This window comes from Ranitomeya imitator, chromosome 8 (assembly GCF_032444005.1).
Source record: "Ranitomeya imitator isolate aRanImi1 chromosome 8, aRanImi1.pri, whole genome shotgun sequence".
Classification (NCBI taxonomy): domain Eukaryota; kingdom Metazoa; phylum Chordata; class Amphibia; order Anura; family Dendrobatidae; genus Ranitomeya; species Ranitomeya imitator.
Genome location: NC_091289.1, coordinates 186,722,631 through 186,746,835, shown reverse-complemented (window position 1 = coordinate 186,746,835; position 24,205 = coordinate 186,722,631). Strand labels below are relative to the sequence as shown.

At 42.4% G+C, this 24,205-nt stretch overlaps 1 protein-coding gene across 29 annotated transcripts in view; it reads right to left on the bottom strand.

Moving 5' to 3' along the window:
- Positions 1 to 24,205, bottom strand: part of NFIA (nuclear factor I A) — a 500,144-nt gene that overhangs the window by 5,996 nt on the left and 469,943 nt on the right. For all 29 annotated transcript variants that reach the window (XM_069738134.1, XM_069738144.1, XM_069738151.1 and 26 more), the window contains one exon: positions 20,593 to 20,684. In XM_069738134.1, the coding sequence (XP_069594235.1) occupies positions 20,593 to 20,684 (92 nt within the window). The remainder of the gene's footprint in view (positions 1 to 20,592; positions 20,685 to 24,205) is intronic.

Genomic DNA, 24,205 nt, shown 5'->3' with positions numbered 1-24,205 from the left:
GTGGTAAGACCTTAATATCACGATGTTAAAGGGGCTTTTCCGGGACTGCAAAAGCTAATGGTCTGTCTACAGGACATGCCACCCATGTGAGATGGGGATGGCCCGTACATTTTGTAGTTGCAACGTCCGGTACATCTGCTTTCTTAAAGTTAAGGCCCAACAGTTGGCCAAACCAGCCGAACATTTAGTGCCCAAATATGTAACACAGAGGCCAAAACCATTGACACCCCAAAAATAAAACATGCTGGTTCTTGAGAGGCTTCAGTAATGGTCTAAGGGTAGGTTACCACAGCTTTTTTAAAGAGCATCTGGTCCAACATCTACATAAAAAAAAAAAAAATTACCCTAAGGCAGAATAGAGGATGTCGAACACACAGACACATTAGTGTCAGGTTTTGTTGTTGTTTTTATAACCACTAGGGCTGGGATATTGTCATAACTGGAGGTAGAGCATAATGACTGACATGATTCCTTTCGTGGTCTATAGGGGAGCAGTTAAACACTCGGGGTCTTGACATCTTTTTTTTCCTCCAGTGCCAATAAATATTCAAAAAAAAGATTGACTATAGAATCATTGCTCCACCATTATCTTGGCTACAATCCATCAAGAACCAGTGAGTCCAGAAGGATCCTGGGATGGTCTAAATGGCAACTAAATTCCATGTTTTTTTTGTTCATCTATGTTTTATGCAAAGTAGTGACGAAGGGGATAAGGATTATTTTTGCACTTCATATCAGTCTATTTGAAAAACACTAGCGCAAGCTTCTCCCAAAAGGGTTGTAAGACGTTTAATACCCTTTTTCAAATGACTTATTACAGAATGAAGTTAATTAAGGGAAGTTCCTCTTTTGGGACTTTCATTAATAAGCCAAATTGAAGGGTGGCCAGAGAGAGTGTCTGTCTTTCTGAAAGATCTGAAACTTCCATCATTACACAGAGTATCCATCACTATCATTGAGTTTCATGTAATCTTTCACTGACCTGTGGGAGAAATGAACACTTGCTGACCGATTTCTGTGATTTCTAAGATTGTAGTTGTTGATGGGCTAACTCCTCAACAGATTAGTTGTAGAGGATCCTTTCAACAAATTGTCAAAAGTAGACAAAAGCTTAAATCGGTCATTGCATCTGCAGAACAATAGCTTTTGAAGAGTCCAAATGTCCTTGAATAAAACGGGTTATTGGACCAATGGGATTCTATATTTTTCAATTTTAGGACTCAATTTCCAGAAAGTGGCTTTCTCGCCAATGGTTATACCTTCCTGAAAATTCAGTACCAGGAAATGTTTCTACATTCAGGCTATGTGCACACGTTCAGGTTTTTTCGCGTTTTTAGTGACTACAATCCATAATGGATATCAGTCCATCAGGATTTCTAAATCGCCAAGTGTCATGCTAACGCATTTCACAGCCAATTACTATACAAACTCACTGTGAAGTAAGGTGCTTCAGCATGGTGTCTGTAAAAGACTAATAGGAGTCTTGACACCTTGTTCCATTGTATCACAGCTTGTCTGTCTTTAAGAATTTACCTTGTGTCCTCCATTCATTCTTCAAGGAGAAACATCAGACAGAATTCTGCAGTCCAGTATGAGATCTTCGCTTCCCTTTCTCAAGTCAAATGAAGGAGTAATCACATCAGATTGGAAAGTGCTGACTAAGGATTTAATAAAATGCTTGCAGATGTGTGTCATCTCCAAGGTACGCGACTCATGTAATGCAAAGCAGCCCCACGTAGAAGGCTCTTATAAAATACCATTTAACCACTGCAAAGTGAATGGGGTTTTACTGTCCTCGGAGGAGCATTTTGACACTATTTTTTTCCTTTCTTCCCTAATTTACTGCACCATGAAAGCTGAAACACTGACGAACTGGTGTCGGAGGACAGTAGTAAGACTTTATGAACCATAAACAATATACTCTCGGCTGCATTCTAAACAGGAAGTTTCTCTCATTGATATACCTGCTGATCTGTGACCGTCCCATTGTGATGGACGAATACATAGAAGCTTTTGACAATTTCATCTTCACGACAAAACTGCAGACGCAGCTTTTAACACACCATCTTATAATACCTTCATCATTAACATATTTATCTATGTAGTGTACCCGACCGAACAAAAAGATTCACCAAGGGGCGGACAACCTCAAATAAGGCACTGAAGCTACCTGGTCAAGGTCAGGTGCAATCAGCCAGGGATTGTAAAATGTGCTTTCTTCCTGTTCTGTCTGATTGTAGTCTCAAGCTGGATCAGCCACGGACCACGCTAAATGAAGCTGATCTGCTGTTTAGGCTGTATTCACATCTGCATTGGAGGCTTTAATCAGAGCCACCATCACAGATTTTATAATAAGTGCCAAATCACATTGCACTTTTAATTTTTTTCTGATATGGACTGGATGGACAAATGTCTTTTTTCGGCCTTACTAACTATGTTACTATATAATGACAGACACCATGACCGAAAGCTGACGGACCTGAATAAAGGAAATGAAAATTGCAAATGTGAACACTTCAATGGTGGCAAAACAGTTATTACGATTGCTGGAGTTCTGCTCCAGAGGTCAGAATTTACAATGGGGAAATTGGTTAATATGGTGAAGTACCTTAAGATGTCAAAAGGCTCAGTGTCAAAGTGTTGGGCTCATTAGTTGAGGTGGATCTTGAAAGACCATGGTCCAAGTGGCCACATGGGCATTGGTGCAGTAGGCACAGGAGGTACACTGAAAATTGGATGCAGTGGTACAGGAGACCAAAGACAGACAGGAGTCCAGAAACAGGTAGCAGAGGGCCTGGAGACTGCAGGTAGGTAGCAGAGGTCCTGTAAGCCCTGGAACAAGGAGCAGAGATTCTGAAAGTTGCAGGCAAACAGGAGACATTCTGGAAGCCACATGTGGACACACTGCAGAGGTCCTGAAAGACCTGGAACAGGTAGCAGGGGTCCTCGAAGACTGATAACAGGTAGTGGAATATCTGGAAGCTGCAAGCGGACAGTAGACATCCTGTATGCCACAGGCGGACACATAGCAGAGTTCCTGGAAGACCGGGAATAACTAGCAGAGGTCTTGAGAGCGACAAGTGAAAAAGTCCTGGAAGCCAGAAACGGGCAGGTAGCAAAGGTCCTGAAAGACCGGGAACTCGGAGCAAAGTTACCAGAAAACTGGAAACAGGTAGAAGAGGTCCTGGAAACAGCAAGCAGACAAGAGACGTCCTGGAGGCGGCAGGTGAACACATGGTAGAGGTCCTGGAAGACGGGTAACAAGTAGCAGACAGTACTCTGGAGCAACTAAAGTCTTAATACCAAGGGCACAGGTGTTTGTCTTGGTAGGTCTTATATAGGCCCAGGCAGATGATCATATGGGATCATGTTGGGCCATCTGCAAAGCACGACTTGGAGCACCACAGAGTTCAGTGGACCAGGATGAGGGGAGAAAAGCCCGGATCCAAGATAGATGCGTAACACAAAGTTTACCTTCATTGGTAGATTTGGGCTCTATTTTTGGAATACAAATACTCTGAATTGGGACACGAGTTGAGATTTACCAGTGAACCCAATGATGGCCTATCTTGAACCATTCCACTATTCTTCTGGAAGTTCACACGTAAAATTTAATTTGCATTCCTGAAATCTCCTAATAAATTGCTGTGTGGGTATTAGATCTATGTAGAGTAATTCACTAACACATATAAGAGCAAGCTCACCAGCGGTCAGCCTTCAGCTTAAAATACTTGGTTCACTTTTGACAATGCCCTTTCCTTCTTGGGTATAAGATTAGGAGGGGAAGATGTTCATTCGTAGCTTCCTCACTATCCAAAGCTAAAATTAACATAGTGACAGATTCCTTTTAATACACACAATGTACTAAAAAGTACATATCTTTAAGTAATTTATGCAATTTCCCTTATATTTGCAACACGGTATTTAACTATGAACTTCTGCCATCTTATACTTTAAATACCCAAATATTCTCGGGTGATGGGATTATCCAGGTAGAACTGTAGCTCCATCTTCATTCACCATTTTTGACAAAGCACTGGTCTACAGCGTTCATGTAGGTGACACCCAAGGCTGCGCGTCTTCCCGCTCTCTACGTGTAGGATGCTGGAGCGGATCCCCAGTGATTATGTGAGATTACACTGTAACACATTCTGCTTTTGTGATTCTCTTGGCTGCGGTTTCCTAAACACGCCGGAGTAGGAGGATAGCACTCGCAGGTATGGTTGGAGCTCGCATGTGATTGGCAAGCCAGCACTCTCTGCTTTTCAAATTACAAAGTTAAACAAAAGTTCTGAAGGGCAAAGTTTAACACTGAGGAAGGAGATTGTTAATGTGGAATCCAGAGCAGGGTGTGACACTTGGCGCACGTCTCCAAATCGGGGAGTTATTTGAGGACATGTAAATTCTGTTTAACACTTGGAGAGTTGGGGTTTCTGGATTTTGGCAAGGAAACCTCGCCTAGTGAACAATATATCTATTGGCCTGATCTATCTCCAAATAGATTTTCTTCGTAAAATTGATGAAAATCCAGGTAAAAGCTCAAACTCCAACATTATGTAAAAGCAACGTAAAGTGTGAACGGTCATGTAAATAAACGTTTTATTTAACTTTCACTTGGCAAAGACTTCTGTCATTCATCACGCTATGCAATTCCTATTCTTGTCATTGGTGGAGGACTATTTGCATGTCACAGTATAAATGTGTTAATATAATTTTAATCAAAATATCTATAAACATAACTGTTCTGATGTAGTGAAGGTAATAGTAACACGTGACACCGGTTTCCTAGGACTTCTGCATGGTGAATTATTTGTGGTAGCAGGAGTGAATATAATTGGAACGTCTTCTATTTTCTCGGAGCAAAATCTCTAATCTGGAAGAAACTGGCTGATCCAGACTCTACTAATTAATCCTGATCTATGGACTTGAAGGCTCTTCAGAAGTGTGAAGATCAGAGCTTGTTGTGGCCTAGGCTGGTGGCCAGACGATAAGGGGTTATGGGCTAATATCCAGGTGTTTGATGTCATAGTTAATCACGGACAGGCACTGAGCGGGCAGGAAACACTTCAATCCCTTCTATCTGCTACTGCCCTTAAGTAAAGCCGGCCATACACCTTACATAGCTGATGGCTGACCAACAAATTCATTTTTTTCTGTCCAGATCAGCTCCTTCTCCCCTCTCACAGCTCGCAGTCTCACAGACACTCAAAGAGAAGCTGCATCTCCCTCCTCCCTGTCTTATATTTACTGTTACAAACAATATTTAGGCAATCCTATACACTGAAAGCCACAGCTATTGTGTAAACAACCAATACACGTGCACACTGGACTTGGCTGAGCGTGCATGTGTTCTCAATAGGGAAATAAGTTGCCAGACTTCTTTGGTGGGCATACCTCTTTCTTCAAGAATCAATGGATTGGGCATGTTGAAATTCAACCTCCCTGATCAATTTTTTTCTGACATTTATTAGGGAATTCAAGACAACCCTATTAAATGAGTGGCCATTTACACTGAAATCCATTGGTTCTGACGACCTTCATCTATTGTGCATGGCCTCTGCAATTCTTCTTCCTCGCAGTAAATGAGAACAGTGCCGAACCCTGTGCCTGTATGTTTCATCACAAAATAATTTTTCAAACATGCATTCAATTACTAGAATCGGGGGCAGACGTTAATATTTTATCAGTGTAGACTCAACTTCTGGCAATCAGCTGGACTGATCTGCGTGTCACAACCCTTTCATTGCTTTCCAGGCACCCCAAAATATATAGATAGATATGTAGATGTAAGTTCAAGATGAAGTGGATGGGACTGAGCTGCACTACCAGGCGGTCCAATAACGGTAACTGCTCAAAATGATCTCTCAAATAACGATTGGCAGGAGTGCCAGGAGTCAACTCCAACTGATCAAATCCTAAAGGTCTATCTTAGCATAGGCTGTCAATATTAAAAATCCTCTAAAACAGCTTTAAGGAACTCAACGAGTCTTGGCAGATTTCATAGACTTGTAATTAGTTCTTTCACGTTTCCATCTGGGTTTTGGTGTTTTTACAAACAAGAAACACGTGGTAGCCTCTGTTATTCTTGGCAAAGAAAAAAACCCACTGGAAACCCCAACTGTTCTGAAAAAAAGTTATATGTTGAAATAAACAGAATGCAAGCTATATATCAAATATTGTTTAAAGAAATTAGAGGGATTTTCACCGATGTTAATGCAATGGTCAGTTACATTTTAATTTTATTTATTTTCCATTCCCCCCCCCCCAAAAAAAAATATAGAAAAAGAAAAAAACAAACTAATGTGGACACAGAGGTTGACAGGATTCCCAATAGTATTTTAATGTTTTTTTTCCCCCCTTCTTATTAGGAAATGGCATACTACACAGATCAGAGACTTTTTATACTATAAACCCCACTGTATACAAAGCACAGGAAAAAAAGTGAAAAAGAGAGACGTGAGGAGAGGGGAGCTAAAAGCAGCTTAGTATGTGTTAACTCTGCTATTCTGTCGGCTTAAAGTGTATTTTATGCTTGATCAACAGTCCCCTTTTATTATGCTTTTCTTTCATTCATTCAGGACATCAAAGAGAACACCAGCACAGTACCTGATCTTAAAGAGGAACTTGTGAGGGTGTTCTTAAGAAAAACAGGGTATTGGGAGCCATAGACCCCTGTGGACCGAGCCAGTTCAAAGAGAATATTTCAACAATGATTACATTTTGTAAATCTTTTTACTGAGGACAGCTTGTTTCCTGCTTTTTCATAAAAAATAGATTGCAGCCATTAAAACACAGCCCTGGACAAGACTTTCTTCAGACTTAAGGCTCTGCATTGGGATTAAAGGACACAGGAGTCAGAAAATGTGGAAGAAAAAAAAAAACAAAACAAAAAACCCCGCAGCTTAGATCTTCAGCTCGGTCATTTTGCTTCTTAGAATGTTAATTCTTCTTCTTCTTCTTCAGTTTAAAGGGGATGTGTTTTGAAAGAAAAGTTGGCACAAAGGGAGGGGGGGGGAATAGTTTTTGGAGATGTACATTTTGGAAAACTTTGATATTTTTGTTTCCTAATTTCATTTTTTTTTTCTACAGATTTAAGAAAGGGTTGAAACCCTTTAAAAAAGAGACTTCAAATTCTCCAAAGCTTTATGAAAGCAGATCCCCTGCCAACCCTTCCCCATCCCAACCAAAACAAAGGCAATTTCTGAAAGTAACTGTAGGTGGGATACGGAGCGTTTGACCTTTTCCAACCATATGCTCGCTAAATCAACAATAATGGTTAGGAGCCGGATTCCAAGAGGTTTTCCCACTACATTACAGTGAACATACGATATGGACTTTTTTTTTTTTTACATGTTACTGTCCTATTTTATCAAGAACATATGGGCCTTTTGGATTCAGACAATCGGAACGACATCTGATCGCCCCACAGAACGCACCATTAACGTCTATAGCAGACAATGGAGAGGTGTTGATCTTCGAGATCTTGCCAAATCTCTTTGAAATACCCTTTTTTCTATGTTGGCTCACTGGTGTGTAACCTCGTTGCTAGGCAGCCATGTTTATTTGTCCGGGATTTTTTTTTTTTTTGCCTCGTTTTGCTTCATTTTGGAAATCTGAGAGTATTTGTGAACTTTGCAGTAAGTAACAATTAGTGGTGAGTGCAGATATTTGGGGTTTTATCTTCAATTGTTTCTTCTGCCTTGAAAAACAAAATGTAGGTGGTGTTTCCTGTCTTGCCTCCAGAAAAATAAAAAAGGACCAGAATATTTATAAAACAAGTGGTTTAAGAACGTGTAGGAAAATATTCTTAAAAATGGGGTAAACCTGAAAACAACTAACCATCTGAAGCTAAATGTTGTTCTTTGCCTTCCAAATCCCGGGAAATGGTCAGAAACCTCTGAAGACATTGGAGGAAAATTGGCCAACCCACCAATTGTGGCCGGACTATCCACCTATGGTCTGTTTACAACAGTGTCTCCTGATTCTCTCCCAATCAAAGTTTTTCCACATGCCCGATCCTTTTTTCCTTCGTATTTTCAAGAGGTCTGAGATTTTTCAAGATCTCTGGAAAAATACACTGCGGAGATGGGACCAGTGTCACATATATATGTACAGGGCCGTGCTGAGGGCGTAAAATTAGGAAACAAATGTGATTCTTTATTTCAGGATACGCACAGGATGCTTCTCTATGGCTTGTTGGATCCATTACAGCCAGATTTAAGGAATTTTATTGTATGGATGGTTTGTAAGCAGTCCCATGCAATGCACCTAGTGCTGACCGTCTAATAATACGGTGACACATAACGCCATATTGTTCTATAATCATAGTGGCTTGTAACACCGCTATATAGTGCCTATATAAAACGTGTGTGATTTAACCCCTTTATTGCCATAAAATATGGTGGCTGCGTTTGTCTAACTTTTTTTTTTTCTTTGCCTTCTCACATTCGTAGCCATATTTTTTTTATGAAGTAGAAGCTCATTGTTTCTTTGTGGGACAAGTGGTAGCTTTTAGGCGTTATTTTTCCATATCCAACCGGTAAATTATAATACAGGCGATGTCTTAACATCTTAAAGGGAACCTGTCACCCCGGTTTTTCAGTACGAGATAAAAATACTGTTAAATAGGGCCTGAGCTGTGCGTTACTATAGTGTATTTTGTGTACCCTGATTCCACCCCTAAGCTGCCGAAATAACTTACCAAAGTCGCCGTTTTCGCCTGTCAATCAGGCTGGTCAGGTAAGATGGGCGTGGCGACATCGCTGTATCTTCCCCCAGATCTTGCATATATTTCCGTTGGTGGCGTAGTGGTTTGCGCATACCCATCTTCTGAATCCACTGGGCAGGAGAAGTAAAAACGCGCGATTGGCGCTATTTCCCTGGTGATCTGTGGGGGCGGCCATCTTCCTGAGGCCGCGCGTGCGCATATGGAGTCCTCTGCTGCTCGGGGCTTCAGGAAAATGGCCGCGGGATGCCGTGCGTGCGCAGATGGAGATCGCGGCGGCCATTTTCCTGAAGTTGAGATGCGAACCCGGCTTCAGGAAAATGGCCGCCGCTATCTCCATCTGCGCACGCGCGGCATCCCGCGGCCATTTTCCTGAAGCCCCGGGCAGCAGAGGACTCCATATGCGCACGCGTGGCCTCAGGAAGATGGCCGCCCCCACAGATCACCAGGGAAATAGCGCCGATCGCGCGTTTTTTCTTCTCCTGCCCAGTGGATTCAGAAGATGGGCATGTGCAAACCACTACGCCACCAACGGAAATATATGCAAGATCTGGGGGAAGAACCAGCAATGTCGCCACGCCCATCTGACCTGACCAGCCTGATTGACAGGCGAAAACAGCGACTTTGGTAAGTTATTTCGGCAGCTTAGGGGTGGAATCAGGGTACACAAAATACACTATAGTAACGCACAGCGCAGGCCCTATTTAACAGTATTTTTATCTCGTACTGAAAAACCGGGGTGACAGGTTCCCTTTAAGTGGGTAAAACTGCTAAGTGCTTGTAAGTTTGCAGTTTACCAAAACTCATCTTCGTTCTCAAGAACAAAGTTAGTTTACCACTTGTTGACTAGGTTACCAGCCACCTCTGTGATATATCAAAGGCAGCCGGTTTCCTAAGCGAGGAGTGCACGCTTGGAAGCTTTTTGCTATACAGCTTGCAAACAAAACTCAGAAGCTAGCTGGATGGCTGGATCTGGCCGCCTTCAGGGCATCTGACAGTGCAGCGGAGAGTGCACGGTTCAGACCCATGGTGGGACCATGATGCTGGTTTGCACTGTAAATGTAAATGCACTAGAGTGTATGGAGCGTAGGCTGCGCCCACTGGACGGGGGGGTGTATAACTTATTGATACCCTCCATTCCCTGGTCTGAAACTGGCGAATCCCTACAGCGCACACTACATGCTCTGGGGGGATTCATAAGTCTTCAGTCACACAGAGTGACACACATAGTGGCTGCAAACTTATCGATTTTGACCTTTAGGCCTTTTAGAGAACATTTCATCTTCAACTTACTTAGTAAGTAGTTTTGACCAGGGGTGCACAAACTTTTACATGCCACTGTATATTGCAGAAAATGCATAAAACCTTTGTGCCATTTATTGCAAAAAATTATATTCACTCTATTATATGAATTGTTACAGTTACTAGGATGTCAAATATGTAATTTACTTTATTGAAATTTGTTACAAAGTGTTTGTTATAATAGTTTTGTGCCAAGTTTTTAGCAACTTTATAAGAAAACTATTTTTTTTCTTTCTAATCTTGTTCTTCCTATAATGTAGTGTAATTGCACTATGCAGAGATGTCTAACTATATCTCTATATACAGCACATAACGTAGGTGAAAAAGAATATCACTAAAGTTTTCAGAGAGGATTTTCTAATAGGTGGCAGTGCAATCTATGGCTCACCGCTTGTATTTCTGTCTCCGGTAAAGCACATCCTGACTTTAACTTTTATTCTGCCTCTTCTGTTACAAGGATTCTGCAGGGTGTTAAAGTAAATCTGACGGCTGATACACTGTGCCTGAACATCGGGCAGCATGTGTGCAGCGCTGGCTGGATTATTTCAGCCAGTTATGTTTTACTGTGAAACACTGGTATTTTAGAGAAAAACATACATATAAAGGACTGTGCCGCTCTGCTGACTACTCCAGGAAACCATTCCCCAGCGGTTCTCCCTGCCCTGTTACCTTGAGTGACCGGTCTGTCCCTATGCACACACACATAAGGAAAGAATTGTCACACAAGATACAGCGGGGTAGGAAAAGACATCGGGCACCAGTCTCTTAGACTTGTTTCCAAAGCCACCCTGAATGTGCACTGGCAATTTATAAAGCCACTGGCACATTACTATTTTTCTGGGAGAAATCAGAGGGCAAGCTATAGCCCAGTGCACAGACTTTTTTGTGGTTAAATAGATAATAAGATACACTGCAATGCCCATGGGTGATCCCCATGTACATATATATATTTATATACCGGTATGTGTGTGTGTAATTATATATATATATATGTATATATATATACAGTGGGGCAAAAAAGTATTTAGTCAGTCAGCAATAGTGCAAGTTCCACCACTTAAAAAGATGAGAGGCGTCTGTAATTTACATCATAGGTAGACCTCAACTATGGGAGACAAACTGAGAAAAAAAAATCCAGAAAATCACATTGTCTGTTTTTTTAACATTTTATTTGCATATTATGGTGGAAAATAAGTATTTGGTCAGAAACAAACAATCAAGATTTCTGGCTCTCACAGACCTGTAACTTCTTCTTTAAGAGTCTCCTCTTTCCTCCACTCATTACCTGTAGTAATGGCACCTGTTTAAACTTGTTATCAGTATAAAAAGACACCTGTGCACACCCTCAAACAGTCTGACTCCAAACTCCACTATGGTGAAGACCAAAGAGCTGTCAAAGGACACCAGAAACAAAATTGTAGCCCTGCACCAGGCTGGGAAGACTGAATCTGCAATAGCCAACCAGCTTGGAGTGAAGAAATCAACAGTGGGAGCAATAATTAGAAAATGGAAGACATACAAGACCACTGATAATCTCCCTCGATCTGGGGCTCCACGCAAAATCCCACCCTGTGGGGTCAGAATGATCACAAGAACGGTGAGCAAAAATCCCAGAACCACACGGGGGGACCTAGTGAATGAACTGCAGAGAGCTGGGACCAATGTAACAAGGCCTACCATAAGTAACACACTACGCCACCATGGACTCAGATCCTGCAGTGCCAGACGTGTCCCACTGCTTAAGCCAGTACATGTCCGGGCCCGTCTGAAGTTTGCTAGAGAGCAGTTGGATGATCCAGAGGAGTTTTGGGAGAATGTCCTATGGTCTGATGAAACCAAACTGGAACTGTTTGGTAGAAACACAACTTGTCGTGTTTGGAGGAAAAGAATGCTGAGTTGCATCCATCAAACACCATACCTACTGTAAAGCATGGTGGTGGAAACATCATGCTTTGGGGCTGTTTCTCAGCAAAGGGGCCAGGACGACTGATCCGGGTATATGAAAGAATGAATGGGGCCATGTATCATGAGATTTTGAGTGCAAACCTCCTTCCATCGGCAAGGGCATTGAAGATGAAACGTGGCTGGGTCTTTCAACATGACAATGATCCAAAGCACACCGCCAGGGCAACGAAGGAGTGGCTTCGTAAGAAGCATTTCCAGGTCCTGGAGTGGCCTAGCCAGTCTCCAGATGTCAACCCTATAGAAAACCTTTGGAGTGAGTTGAAAGTCCGTGTTGCCAAGCGAAAAGCCAAAAACATCACTGCTCTAGAGGAGATCTGCATGGAGGAATGGGCCAACATACCAACAACAGTGTGTGGCAACCTTGTCAAGACTTACAGAAAACGTTTGACCTCTGTCATTGCCAACAAAGGATATATTACAAAGTAATGAGATGAAGTTTTGTTTCTGACCAAATACTTATTTTCCACCATAATATGCAAATAAAATGATAAAAAAACAGACAATGTGATTTTCTGGATTTTTTTTTCTCAGTTTGTCTCCCATAGTTGAGGTCTACCTATGATGTAAATTACAGACGCCTCTCATCTTTTTAAGTGGTGGAACTTGCACTATTGCTGACTGACTAAATACTTTTTTGCCCCACTGTATATATATATATATATATATATATATATATATAGTGCTTGCATTATATGCTGTCAATATCAGAGGAACTTATTGATTATCTACCCTCTTTTGTTGTCTCATACAGTGAACCTGATTTATTGATTGATTTTCCCTACAGACCCACATATAGGGATATATAGGGATACATAGGGACAGTCGTCGAGGAGCGGGGGCACCATTTGTTGTATCATTTAGGGTGCCAACCTCCACTGCATGGTGACCCAGAGGATAGGGCTACCTAGGGCACCTTCAGGGAGGATTATCATTGATTACGTATATCTGGATTAATTTCCATTTTTAAGTACGGTATATCTAATTAAATTGATACCTTTTAAAGCATCTATGATTGTTTTGATACAGGGTGTTGTGACTGGGGTCTGTGGATTACCTATGTCACCAGGACGTCCCTCAATGCCACAATTTGTGCTACAATTAGGACTGGCACAAAATTCTGCAAAACCTGCTTGTCGGTGATTAATGTTTCTCTCTGCATCTCTGGGAACAGAAGGGAGAAATCGATGATATTGTCAGGATGAGTTCTGAGCTGTCAGTCAAACAAATGTGATTTGATGGAAGTCTGAAGCTGCGCGCGGCTGACGGGGGAAAGATACAAAACCACAGTCAGGTCTGGATCACCTGTGCCGGATCAATGCTTTCAATGAGACGCCCAACCATCAAGCTCCGGCCATAAATAATGTACATTCTGCTGATTAACGTACGTGCAGAGTAAACACAACAATGTGTACGCAAAATACAGCGACGGAACTAAACGTTATATTTTATTCATTCACATCATCTGGACACGTTCTTTCCATCTCTCCCTTGTAACAATTACTGTACCGACCGCTCTGACAGACAGAGTCAATATATCGATCCTTCAGCCTGATGCAGTAACATGGCGCACTAATTTGATACACCATTATCCGTTATGGATGTGTGACCGGACGCTAAATGGACCTGCAAAAGAATCCGCTAAAACAAATGCAAACGGCGGCAAATTAACAGTTTTACTGTAATAAGTACAACAAAACTGCTCAGGGTCTGTCCACGATCTAGCAACAGAAAACAGCAACTGCAGAACTGGATCATTATACTGTGAGGTTTCTTAAAATCTGGAATTTGATCACGTGGGGTTCTTTCTGCCCCTATGATCTTTTTAAACCCCTGAAGAAGCTGAGATACTGGTGATACACGTGGGGTTCTTTCTATCCTCATGACCTTTTTGAAGACCTGATGAAGCGGAGATACTGGCGATACACTTGGGGTTATTTCTATCCTCATGACCTTTCTAAACACCTGATGAAGCTGAGATACTGGTGATACACATAGGGTTCTTTGTGCCCTCATGATCTTGTAAACCCCTGAGGAAGCTGAGATACTGACGATACACGTGGGGTTCTATCTGCCCTCATGATCTTTTTTTAAATCTTTATTTATAAACCAATAAACATCATGCTTTAAAATGACCAGGTATGTGTTACAATAAACATGGAGAGGCAATTGGGGTCATAGAAATGACTAAATACCTAGAGTCAATCAATAAGTCATTTTAAACAATACAATCTGTCCAAGGTTATGGAGAGAGATTTGGTGGAACTGATATAGAAAGGAAGGATGAAAAAAAGTCTGATATAATCATGCATTTTGGAATATTATGGATCAATTTTTCTTTATTTACTATGTTCCCTGCGTTATCCCTGATGCCGCATTTACTATATTTCACATTGCATTTGTTTCACCCATACACATGGGTTCATAGAAACATATATGGATTTGTCTCTGATATTTGCTTATTTAGACCATTTAGGAGCTGTGTGACTATTATAAGCCGCAGCTCTTTTTTATGCAATTTTAGGTGTTTTTAAAATTGGATTGTGGCGTCTTTGCTATGCATGTTCATTGCTAATAAAGATTTATACTTATCTATTTGTTTGTTGGATGTGCTTTTTTACTGGTGCACGTTTTTGTAATGTATAGAATAGATGCCCTAAATTTCTCACATGAGATACAATGTATCAGTGCTGTAAAATGTACAAACTACAAGGACCGGATAGAGCTTTGTGCTGCTGATATCTAGCTTGCAAAATCTTTTGCTTAAATTGGATACAATTGTGACAAACTCTCTTTGTGAAATGCTAGAATCATGGATAGGCAACCATTTTTTGGGGGAGGACAGTGTAGTGACAGAGGCCAGGCTAGGGTCACATTGCGTTAGTGCAATCCGTTTAGCGCAAGCGCTAGCGGATTGCGCTAACGCAATGTTTTCTATGGGGCTGCGGTCGGGGTCGCGGTAACATCCCCGCTCTTGCAGATCCCCGATCTGCGAGAGCGGGGAACGGACCGCGGGCGCGCCTCGGACGCTGCTTGCAGCGTCCGAGGCGCGCCAGGAATCACCGGCGCGTCGCTAGCGCGTGCCGAACATGGCACGCGCTAGTGAAGCGCGTTCCCATTGCCTTCAATGGGCGCGTTAACGGACGCGTTGCACGGCGTTAATTTCGCCGTGCAACGCTGTCCGTTAAACGCGGTCCCATAACGCAATGGGTCAAGACTACAGAAGCATTACCTGATGGATAGTGCCATCAATAATGACTCTTGATGAATGGATTGCACTGTATTTCAACAACACATTGGTTTAGGGTGCATCTGCCTTCATCATATTGGTGATGGGCACCTTTAAGAGACAAAAATAGGAGCGACAAGCAATGTCCGATGGATTCTAAATCAAATGATTTATGAGGTTTTGGATTCCACACCTGTGGCATTATATCAAGCACTGAGCCGGTGTCGAGTTCGGCCATTCTTGAAATAGCGCGAATCGTCGTTTCGTTAAAAATAGAAACAACAGAGATGATGGCTGTTCAAAAGTGACAGACAAGCAAGAAAAAGCGAGACCGTAGAAAAGAAGAGAGAGAAGCAGCAAACACTCCGGAAGTAGAAGAACTGCTGTCAGCTGGATACCAGTGTGGAGCGGGCACATTCACAGGAAGCCGAGATACATATATATACATATATATATAATACACACAAATACACTCAGTGCTGAAATGGCAACACCAGAAAGAAAAAGTAATGGAATTATGGAAATCATAGAAAGGATAGAGGAGTTACTGATCTGCAAATGATGAAAAAATGGAAACAAATAGTTCAAAACATCTTGATTTATTGAATATTGAGTATGGTGCTACTGTGAGCAGCCCGCATGACCTACATTGCGTGGCCTGACATCTCCGGACTTGTCTCCCATTGAGAACATCAGGGACGTCATTGGTCGGAAATAGCATAGGAGCTGCCAGCAGTGGATCTTGATTATTTACCCAAGTGCATTCAGTGACAGAACCTTCCTGAGACGATCATTAAGAACCTCAGTGGCTGTAAATGCCGGGATTTCTGCACATGGCTCATGCTCTAGACTTAATAAATTGAGATGTCTTAAAGGTTTGTTTCCAGTTTTTTCATGATTTGCAGATCACTACTCTATCTATCCATCCTGTGATTTCCATAACACCACAAATTTTCTTTCTTGGTGCTACAAATTGAACGTTGAAAAGTGTGTATGTTTTGGAAAGTGACGGGAAAAAAAAAAAAAAAAAGAGGAAAGTTGCTCACCACCTTAACAGACCTGAATGAGTGCATTGTAACAAGGTTGCCCTTGTTGGCAACTTTGATGGTAATCCATTTTGGTAATTGTGTTAAAGTGCATTTCTAACGAGGTCCCTGATACTTTAATCCAGGGGTCCCCAACTCCAGGCCTCGAGGACCGCCAACAGTGCAGGTTTTCAGGATTTCTTTTGTATTGCATCGGTGGTAATGTGATCATCTGCACAGGTGATGATTCCAACCCCTGTGCAATACTAAGGAAATCCTGAAAACCTGCACTGTTGGCGGCCCTCGAGGCCTGGGGTTGGGGACCACTGCTTTAATCTGATGGCAGCAGATATAGCTGGCAGATCGGTAAGTCCGATCACTCATGCCACTGGTACCACACAGAAAGACCCTCATTTAAAAATCCTAACAAGGACCCTTCAGTCTCCTGATTCAAATCCATTTAACTCTCTTTTCACAATTTATAAGTTGATGCCATTCTTTTTCTACGTCTTATCAAAAGTTAACATTTGCTGACTGGCCGATTTTCACATGACCTTGTCTACAAGACATTTTGTATGTCTCTATCCAGCGTGTGAACATCACTCCATCTGATTTTACACTTTGTAGCGCTGTTGCTGTTTATAGATGACATTTTGTTTGTTTTTTTTCCATGGAACAGAAAGATGAATGTCAGATCTGATTAATGTTCATAAAGGCAGGGATTATGTCCTATGCTCAACACGACCCAGGTCCATCTGTCACTGTGTATATCTGTATATCCAGGGCAAGGGGACAAGATTGGAGGTGTATCATAATTTGCAAATAACAGAGTTGGAAGGACAGAAGACCAACAACAAGATGGACAGAGACAACCTCAGAAATCATAAGAGACTGACAACACAAGTAAAAGTCAGAACTTCTGTTGGAACCTTGTGCTTATAGCAGTAGGAGCGCCCCCAGACACAGGGCCACGAGTTCTCAGTACCGGGCCTCTCTGGTTCGGTTCTGGGGTTGTCACGGTGGCTAGACCCGGTCCGCGACCCTGCTAAGGGGCGTCCAATAAAGGTGGTACAGTCTGTCAAGGGTTCGTGACGCCACCTGTGGTGTTCGGTCAGGGTGACCGACGCTGCTGTGGGGTCCGCTGGGGTGATGGAATGGCAGCTGGATGGTATACCTTCCCACAGGTGAAGTATGTCCCCAGGGCTTCCCAGTAAGGTGGATGGTGATGGTGTAAGGTGCAGTCAATAACGACGACACAGGGTTGCAATCTCTTTACCTTTTACTGAAGGCTTCAGGATCCTCAATCCAGAGTACGCTTAACAGGGCTCTCTGAGACCGGTCGGTCCGATGGGCACATCCAGAGTTTCCGTCGCAGATGGAAATCGTTGCCTACCACTAGCGCCTGTGTGTTGTAGTCCTACCCTGCTGAGCATTCGGAATAGTCCTCACAACTGCTGTTCTCGTTCGTTCGTTCTCTTACAGCTGTCTCTCTCGTTCTTTGGTTCCAGATGTTACCAGTTTCTAACGTCCCCCAGGTATGTTATGGCTAGGATGCCACCCGTATGACGGGAAGGCTCGGAGCTCTTCCGGGACCCTAGAGACGCCCCTCTCCATGCGTTGCCCCCTATGTCTTCGTAGGTGTAGTAAGGTAGATAGCCAACCTATAATTAACTGTTCTGCAGAGTTCGAAGTAAGGCCTGAAGTCAGTTACTCCCGCGGTGTTCCGGCCACCGGCTACGTTCCTCAGTAAGATGTTGCCTCTGTCTCACGGCACGACTCCTACTGGCTCTCCTTTGTGCTTGATCTCGTTTACACTGTTCCACAATATCCTTCCCTTCGTGTCTCTCTCCTGGATACCGCCGCGGGGTGTGCAGGCGCGGTTCCGATACGTTCTGTTCGCTAGGCACCTGCCAGGTTCCCACGCCTGACAGGGACCCCCCTGTGTCTTCTCCCTGCAACACCCCCTGCCACGGGATGTTGCCTGAATCCAACCCAGTCAGCTTCTGACTAACTTCCTCCCCAACCCCTAGTTTTACCAATGTGAGGAGTGGCCCAATAAATAAAGCCTTTTGCTCCCCCTAGTGGCCGGAGTGTGAATTGTAAAGTGTTCTGGTGATATCTGGTCAGGAGAACTCTTTCAGTGCCATCAGACGTACCATCACTCTCCTTAGCGGCAGAGTGTCATACTGCAACGACCAGGTCTCTGGGGCGCTGCACGAACACCACCTTTATGGCCCATAACCGTCATCATCACCCATGGCATTACTAAACCATGGCATTCCTGCAATAAACTGTGTCATTATTTTTGTCCTCTGGTCTTTTGCTCCAGGGATCTCTATCAAGACACCTACTGCTTTGGTCAGCAGAAACTTTCTTGAACATAGAGGTTTCCTTATTTTTGTAACCCTTTTTTAGACTGTGGACAGGAAAGTTCACGATCTCATTAGCGGTCTTACTTCTGAATCTTTCATGTACGGTACTTTTGGAATCTGAGCACACGTTTAAGCTGCAATCTTCCCACATGGCTTTACCTCCTGTGTGACACCTATCCTGACCTTGAGTAGCTCGACTCCTCCATTACCGCTGCTATTTAATTTAGCCAGTTTGGTCTTATCAACCTTCCGTGCTGAGGTTTCAGATCAACTCTGGGGGACTTCAAAGCACCCGAACAGAAACTACAAGACATATTATCTCTGAAAATAGTGGATTTAATGCTTGATTTCTTGGTATGGTTTAAGTGTTAAAGGGAACCTGTCACCTGAATTTGGCGGGACTGGTTTTGGGTCATATGGGCGGAGTTTTCGGGTGTTTGATTCACCCTTTCCTTACCCGCTGGCTGCATGCTGGCTGCAATATTGGATTGAAGTTCATTCTCTGTCCTCCATAGTACACACCTGCACAAGGCAAGATTGCTTTGCGCAGGCGTGTACTATGGAGGACAGAGAATGAACTTCAATCCAATATTGCAGCCAGCATGCAGCCAGCGGGTAAGGAAAGGGTGAATCAAACACCCGAAAACTCCGCCCATATGACCCAAAACCAGTCCCGCCAAATTCAGGTGACAGAGTCCCTTTAAGAAAAAAAATATAATCCTCTGAGTACAAAATTGGGATTAAAATTCAGGGCAAAGGGATAACCAATTACACTGGGTGGGGCACCTTTTAATTAGGGTAATTCAGGAGGAACCCCAATTTCTACTCTCTTCCTCAATTTAGTACTGACCATGACGAATATAAGGAACTATAAGGGCAGCACGGTGGCTCACTAGTTAACACTGCAGCCTTGCAGCGTTGGGGTCCTGGGTTCAAATCCCACCAAGGACATCATCTGCAAATAGTTTGTATGTTCTCTCTTTGTTTGCGTGGGTTTCCTCTGTGTTCTCCGGTTTCCTCCCACACTCCAAAAACATACTGGCAGGGAATCTAGGAAAATTGCTGTCGATTTGAAGCAAAGCTCAGAAACCTATTCCTACGCATTTCACAACCAAGAAGTTTGCAAAAAAAAATGCTTCCCCTGGCATAATCTGCTCAACACCCCAGTGGTCACAAAACAAGCATGACTCCGTCTTTCTTGTACGTTTGCAGTCACTGTTGCTGCTCTTTTGACAAACGGACGATAATGACGAGATACTAAAACCCTCACAAAAGTGACACATTCAAATATCAAAAACAGTAAAAATGTAACATTTCTATAGAGTGCAGAATTGTGTTAATCACATCCAAGTCTTGGGTTAAGTAATTCTTCTGGTTGTGAGAGTATGGAAGGTCTATCATTACAGTGCGTGGTATCATACCGGTTATACCGTCCACTGCATGAAATATATTACCGCTAAGTGCTTGTTCTTAAAACATCTTCTTACCCACAAGTCATATGTATAATGCATGATGTGTATGGTCCTGCAGGGTGAATGAAACTGCCAATGTAAGTTTCTAACAGTGTGGGCCCAAATCACCACTTTGGGTGAATAAGATAACTTGTAAATTACATTACTTATCCCGAATAACATCCTGTATTATACCCCAGAGCTGCACTCACTATTCTGCTGGTGCAGTCACTGTGTACATACATTACATTACTGATCCTGAGTTACATCCTGTATTATACCCCAGAGCTGCACTCACTATTCTGCTGGTGCAGTCACTGTGTACATTCATTGCATTACTGATCCTGAGTTACATCCTGTATTATACTCCAGAGCTGCACTCACTATTCTGCTGGTGCAGTCACTGTGTACATACATTACTGATCCTGAGTTACATCCTGAAATCTCCCCGCATTCCCTGCTTGTTCAGTATTCTATTAGAACTTCTCACATTAATGTCTGTTAGGAGATATCCGTGGTCTCATACCTGAGTCTGTTGAGGGATATTTACAAAGCTTGGATCTCGTGGTCCAACACTGACAAATCGGTTTGCGGGGGAAGTGCTGGGTGTTGAGTAGGCTGTGGATGAAAAAGATATGTAGGGTGAATACAATGCAGCACGATGGAATACGGCACAATGTGAATATAACAGATCTCTGGTGCAGCTGTAGATACCGAGTCCTAGGGAACCTGTGATGCTGGGGGATTAATCGTCCATCTTATCATTTATACAGGAGGATAATGACAATGGACAGCAAGTTTCCAAATACTTCAGTGACATTTCTTAAATGAAAGCACAGTATGGATTACCCATTACCTATTATCCATCTCTTACCTATTATCCAATTCTATCAATCCTATTTATTACACTAAAACACAGAACAAAAGATTGATAATGAACCACATTAAGTGCGCCCCTTTCTACATGTAGAAGATGAGCGTAAAACTGCGGGCTACATTTTATTTCCAGAGTTCTTGTTTGAAAACTTTCATCCCTGTGCCGAGTCTTTCCTTTTTTTCCCCCGTGCTTATAATGCACTTGCAGGAAAACGAGATTGTGGCTTCTTGTGAAGTCCGCACATTATTTCCATAGTCGGGAGGGGAGAAGCAAGAATCAATTTAAGGTTCAAAGCTAGATTGCAAAGTTGGAGCTTGTCCAAGCCGATGGATATTATTCTGAAGCCTGCAAGTCACAAAATGACTAAAGTACTGTAATAATTATATTATAGGCGAACAAGTCTGCAAATAGAACTGGAGCAAGACCGCAAGCTCACCGAGTCATTTACATTGGGTAAACGGTCCCCATACATCCCTGCAAAGTGATTAACATGTACAACAATTTATCAGGGGTTATCCGCATGATCTATAATGATGGAGGAAGTCGTTAAGGGAGATGCACCAGCTCCACACACATGCTCTGAACAGACACGTCCATTAAATAGGCTAGTAAAAAAAATGCATTCCCCTTTAAGAAACTATTCTGCAGTATTTGCTCTTAAAACTCACTGTTCCTCAGTTATTCCTCCTGGAACTGTGAGAAACGCAGACAAATGGGCATTACCACTACCCTTTATGATATGGGTGTGTCTGATACCATTTAAGTATGACCATGTCAGACTAGCATTGTAGAGAAAAGGGTCTGTAATTCTTAATTATGGTAAATGCAATTGCTTAATAAAACAGACATGTCCGGAGAAGTATCCCTGATGGATGGAACTATTCTCTATCATCCAGGGCCCCCTGGTTCATGAGTACAATGCCAGGACTGCTATGATAAGAACAATGGCACAGTACCAACAGATGGTACTCTATTAGGGGCTCATGTTTGGGGGGTTTTATTATTCTGGGATTGTTACCCTTTAAATATCTCTAGGGTCTATGTTTTAGGATGTCACTTAAAATCTCAGAAATTACAAGAAAAGGAGGGTGATTGACATTTGTTGAGCCGCACGTACCCGGGAAAGAACTAAATATATTGGCAAGTGTTACATCCTCTAAAATGACTTCTGATTAGCCAGAATGACGCTTCCTGGTATAATAGCACGGAAGTCTGCAGGACAGAAATAGTTTCTTCAAAAAGTTCAGAAAACCAGAAAAGTTCTAAAAAGATGATAACTGCAAGTAGAACCAGTAGCTTTGCTGGGGGGGGAAAAAAATGCTAAATTTGGAAGCTGGGCTGCAGTATGAGTGGAATGGACAATTTGGGTATTAGAGAAGCTCGTTCCTAGTGGTAAGGTACCCTAAAATTAATGGGAGTTTCCGTCACTGTGCCCATCATTGTGCCAGGCTGCTAGCCTGGATAGACTGGGATTGAGTCTGGCATCTTCCTGTTCCTCTCCTTTAACCCCTGTGTCCCTATCGCATGACCAGGGCAGATTTAAAATCAGAGGATGTAAACCATTCAATGGCAGCAAGCAGAGATATTGAAAATCATTAGGAATTGCTACAGATAATATATTGCAATTTTTTTAAAATTATACAATGAATTTGTTGAAATTGGAATTTTTTTAAGGCTGGTTTCATAATCAGCATTTAAAAAAATATATATATAGTATAATATATATATATATATATATATATACATATATATATATACATATATATATATACATATATATACACACACACATATATATATATATATATATATATATATATATATATATATATATATATATATATATATATATATATATATATATATATATATATATATATATATAGTGTGCAATTTTTCGTTACCTTTTTACATTTTGTTTTTTAGGCAAAAACATTGCGTTCACTTTTACCTTAAGTTGAACAGGTAATATAAAAAGTGCTACAAATAGTGCTTTTTACTTCTGGTGACTTTTTTTTTAAAGGCAGTATGCTCTTGGTATGGCATTCTTTTATATTCTTAGAAGCTTTTCTATAGGATTGAAAAAAAAGTGTAAAACTAAATGGCACGAAAAAATATATTTTCTGTTTTTTTGTTTTTTATTTTAATTTCTGGTGCAATTTTTCCATTTTATAAGGGGAGTGACAGGCTTATCAGGAAGTAGCATAAGGACTTATTAGGAAGAGGAGTGCCAGGTTTAGAGGGAAGAGTAGTGGTGGGCTTATTTTCAAGGAACTGACAGGAGAGTGTAATTTTCTTATCAGGAAGGGACATGGCAGGTTTATCAGAGAGGAGTGTGGTGGGCTCATCAGGAAGGGGTATGGTGGGCTTTTTAGGGAGAAGCATGGTGGGTTTATTAGGGAGAAGTGTGGGCTTATTAGGGAGGAGCGCGGTGGGCCTATCAAGAAGGGGTGTGGTGAGCTTATCAGGGAGGGGCGCAGTGGGCTTATCAGGGAGGGGCACGGTGGGCTTATCAGGGAGGGGCGCAGTGGGCTTATCAGGGAGGGGTACGGTGGGCTTATCAGGGAGGGGCACGGTGGGCTTATCAGGGAGGGGCACGGTGGGCTTATCAGGGAGGGGCGCTGTGGGCTTATCAGGAAGGGGCGCGGTGGGCTTATCAGGAAGGGGCACGGTGGGCTTATCAGGGAGGGGCGCTGTGGGCTTATCAGGGAGGGGCACGGTGGGCTTATCAGGGAGGGGCACGGTGGGCTTATCAGGGAGGGGCGCGGTGGGCTTATCAGGGAGGGGCGCGGTGGGCTTATCAAGCAGGGGATTGGCAGGTTCATCAGGAAGGGGCGTAATTGGCTTATTAGGGAGCGATATGGCAGGCTTATCAGGAACAGGTTTATCCTGTGATAACCAAATAAATTTACTATACCAGACACCATACATTTTTCAAAACTATAGCTTAAATTTATGTTCACCACAACTAATAATGTAGGGGTGACACATTTATTATGAGGCGTATGATTTGAATCAATTTGTCGGTTTTTACTCTGGTGCTCTCGTCATTAGGACGGTGTATGAAATGATGATCTTAAGTAAATATCCCCCCTTTGTATAAAGAAAAGCCGATGGGAATGTTATAGTCACTTAATGAGCTCAGTCTTCTATTTAAGGTAATAAACTAAGAAATGACTGAAAATCCTAAATGATACTGGAGTATTGGGAGGTATTATTATTCTGCGTCTTGAAAGAAACTAATTGGCTCTTTAACAGGCAA